The 3,955-nt window shown below is 46.4% G+C and overlaps 1 protein-coding gene across 1 annotated transcript in view; it reads left to right on the top strand.

Annotated features, from left to right (window-relative positions):
- Positions 1-3,356, top strand: part of ISCU (iron-sulfur cluster assembly enzyme) — a 7,157-nt gene extending 3,801 nt beyond the window's left edge. Inside the window, exons 3-4 of the mRNA XM_023733737.1 lie at positions 484-562; positions 2,832-3,356. Of these exons, the coding sequence (XP_023589505.1) occupies positions 484-562; positions 2,832-2,917 (165 nt within the window). The 3' untranslated portion in view covers positions 2,918-3,356. The remainder of the gene's footprint in view (positions 1-483; positions 563-2,831) is intronic.
- Positions 3,357-3,955: the final 599 nt, after the last annotated feature.

Raw genomic sequence — 3,955 nt, 5'->3', positions numbered from 1 at the left:
CAGTGCTGGACGGCCATTGGCTTATTTTACATGTCCCCAACCTCTCCTGAGGCCGTTCAACCCTGCTAATTGTTTGTTTACTTAGGAATTTATTCTGTACTTTTATGTAAAGACGTTAGAGAGGCTCAGATTCACAAAACTAACACAGGAAATGACTGCGTTTTTAAAGGACTCTTGTTGCTGGCCTCAGGCAGCTTCCTGATACTTCTCACAGGTTCCACTCCTGGCTTGTAAGGTGTGTCTTTGCCTCCCTTGCGAACCTGGCCAAGCAGTGCAGATGGGTATACTTCACACTGGAGAATCCAGCTGCAGTTTTGATGCCCACATGGGAGTCCTGAGAAGGTCCTTGGTTCTTTGAGTTATTAAACAGAAGCCCCCCGCACAGCCTGCCCGGCCGCAGTCTTTGGCCTTCCTTTGTTATTATCTGTCCCTCACCAGTTAAAGCACTGCTGGACCTGCTCATCCTTCCCCTCTGCCCCTTAGGTTGAAGAAGCCTTGACCATCAAAAACACAGATATCGCCAAGGAACTCTGCCTGCCTCCCGTGAAACTGCACTGCTCCAGTAAGTCTCTGCCCTGCAAAACACTGAGGGGCTGGGACAGTCAGGAGCCATTTTGTAGTGGCATCGACTTGTGTTTGTGGCAGGGTAACAGGGTAAAGAGAACTTGTGAGCCTTTGCGGTCATGAGTTCCATCTTTGTAGCACCAGGAGAGCCAAGCTCGTGAGTTTATGATCCTCTGAGGGTTAGAGCTCATGGGTTTGTCTTTAGGATTCTCGGAGGGTCAGTCCCCCATGATCTCACAGTGATTTCTAAGAGACCATGAGGTGGTGTGCCTGGGCGTCCCACTGAGCCCTTGACGTGCATTGTCTCAACCTCAGAAACACCCTCCAGGTAGGTACCATCACCCTTCTTACAGATGAGGAAATGGGCTTGGGTTAAGTTGCCCTCATTACACAGCTCATAAGTGGGAGACCAGGATTAAAGCTCCCAGAGTCTGTGTGGCTCCCATCCCATCGCACCAAAGTTAGGACCAACAGAGGAGAAAATTCAACTTTGACCATGATCCCGTTGATTGTGCGTTCCCTCACTTCCTGTCTCGTTGCTGCTAGTATCAGGGTTGTCCTTGTACATGGAGTGACTAAGCCCAGTTGTGCAATATTCTCCTCTACACCCGTCCTTTAGAGAAAGCCCAGGTGCCTTCAGACGTAATGCCTGGCTTTCCAGTTTGGTCTGTGTGTTAAGTCTAATACCTTTTCCATCCGCTCTTAACCTTCTTAGGGAAAGAGGGAATGGGAACCGTTACCCTTAACATGTTGCTAGAGGTTTACTGACCAAATTAGTTAAAAATCAACAGAGAGCCAGGCCTCTTGCCAGGCTAAGACTCATGGGAGAACTGGGCGCTAGAGTAGGGACAAGCTTTGCAGTCTTCAGGAAGCCTGCTAAGAGCAAGTTCCTTCCACTTGAGCTGGAATTGCAAGTCCTTGTGAAGAAAGGTCATAGCTTGTAAACATTTTCACATGTTTCTGGAAAGTTCCAGCCTTTCCATTAGGCGTTTTTAAGTACTAGAGCCTTTAGCTAATGCTCTCTGCTGCTTAACTACTTTCTGCTGTCATTTTAGCTCTCTAAATGTTTACTTTTCCCTCATGGCCTCACTTTCTTTTTTTTAATTATTTTATTTTGTTATTGTTGAGAACATACACAGCAAAACATACACCAGATCAACAGTTTCTATTGTACCTTTCGGTGACATTGATTACGTTCTTTGAGTTGTGCAACCATTCTCACCCTTCTTTTCTGAGTTGTCCCTCCTCCATTAACATAAACTCACTGCCCTCTAAGGTTCCTATTCTAATCTTTTGAGTTGCTGTTGTCAGTTTGATCCCATATAGATAGTTCTTTAAAAAGCATAATGCTCAGGCAGACATTTTTTACTAGCTAAGCTAACTGTTGTTTGGTTTGAAGAAGGCTTCAGGGGATATTTTTGGTTTCAGGTTTAAAGATTACCTCAGGGCAATAGTTTCAGGGTTTCATCCAACGTCCATGGCTCCAGGAAGTCTCAAGTCCTTTAGAATTTTAAATTCTGTTCTACATTTTCCCCCTTTTGATCAGGATTCTTCTGTAGACTCTTTAATCAAAATGTTCAGTAATGGTAGACATGCCTTCCCTTTTATTATCAGCTCTTCAAATCTTCAAACTGTTGATCATTAGAGGGTGATGTGACAGGCACGAGCCCATTAGCAAATTGACCTGGCCCAAGTTGCACCAACTAGTGCAACCGGCATCCGCTACATAGGCTGTCACATGAGCAAAAGAGACCTAGCATTTATTATGTTCCTGCTGTGGGTCAGACACTGGATAGAAGTTGACTCTTTTCAGTCCTCACATCCTAGCAAGAAAAGCAGGATTACTCCAGTTTTACAGAGAGACAAAGTGGGTTCCAAAGCTGAGGAACTAGCCTGGAGTCCCAGGTACTTTAACTGCCGTCTGTGGCTCTGAAGCCAGAATGTTTGGAAATGGAAGTTCCCCCTTTTCTCATTGGTGGGCACTGCACTTCACAGTTGATAGCTAACAGCTCACATTCCTCAAGCACCTTCAAGGGCCTTGCTCTGAGCACTTGAAGTGAATGAACTCGACCCCCACCAACGCCCCCGCAGGGGTAACCTTGCTCAGGAAACAGCTGGCCGGCTTGCTTCTCACCCCCAGCACCCTGGCTGGGTGACTCTGTTTAGCCCCTCCCAGCACCTCTGTCCTCCAGCCCTTAAAGATTCTATTCCTGAGACCCTGTCCTCCGTGTCTAGAAACGTGCTCTGTTTCCTTCCGTTACCTCCAGTGCTGGCTGAGGACGCAATCAAGGCCGCCCTGGCTGATTACAAACTGAAACAAGAGCCCAAGAAGGGAGAGGCGGAGAAGAAATGAGCCCTTGGTGGAGCCGCCCACCGATCCCACCAGCTGTTCCCCACCCGCTGTGCCGTCACCTTAGACGTGCAGAAGCCGCTCACACTGCAATAAAAGAGCTTTGAGACTCACACACTATCTGCTGTTCACCTGTGGCTCTGATGCAAGTGAAATACAGTTTAATTTTTCTGAATCCCGTGGTTTCTTTCAGCCCACTTGTACCGCCTTAACCAAGTGAAATGTGTATTTTGAATTGTGTGTATGGCCTCAAAGCTGAAGTCAGTAATGATGTCCCAAGTGGTCGATAGTCCGTGGAGTGCATAAATATCTCCTTTACCTGAATCTGTTTCGGGACGATTACCAGGAGAGTGCCTTCAGTGTGATTATTCGATAGAATCAACTATTGTACATAAGACAGACCTGCATATATATATATAATGTAATAAATGAGTGTAAGATGATGTTTTCCTCTAGTAAGCCTTGTCTTTTGGATCCCTCACTCACCCCAAAGTGCTGCCCAAAGCCCCTCGGGGTTCCCAAATGCTGTACCCCATGTCATTTGCACCTTTCTGAGCAGATTGGGCAATAAAGACCACATACAGAGGTTTTTATAGCCAAATGCCTGCAGTGCTTTATGAACAAGGCTAGCAGGAACCGCACCTCCGTTTGTTGATGCTCTTTGCAAAATAATAAACCAGCAACTCAAAGTGAATCCTGAAGGTTTTTTGTTTTCTGTAAGGTTACTGGTTTGTGAAATCCTGAAAAACCCAGGTCGAGGTGATATCCTAAAGCTGTGGCCCACATATGTAAAGATCACCTGGGGAGTGAGTTTAAAATGCAGGTTTCTAGGCCCAGGATTCTGACTTTGGTTGTGCAGGTGACCCCCTTGCCCCTCACTTCTGAGGTCCTCCTCTCCTGGGTGGTTTGGCATGGTGGCAGGTGAGCCAAACCCTGGGGAAGAAACTTCTTTTGTCACAGTTTTGAGCTGCACAAGTGGGATATTTAAGTAGTCTTTTCTGAGCTATCTTTTGCTGTGCAGTACACCTAACGATATTTTTT

Source organism: Trichechus manatus, unplaced genomic scaffold (genome assembly GCF_000243295.1).
Source record: "Trichechus manatus latirostris isolate Lorelei unplaced genomic scaffold, TriManLat1.0 scaffold00061, whole genome shotgun sequence".
Classification (NCBI taxonomy): Eukaryota; Metazoa; Chordata; class Mammalia; order Sirenia; family Trichechidae; genus Trichechus; species Trichechus manatus.
This window is presented reverse-complemented; position numbering and strand designations above follow the sequence as displayed.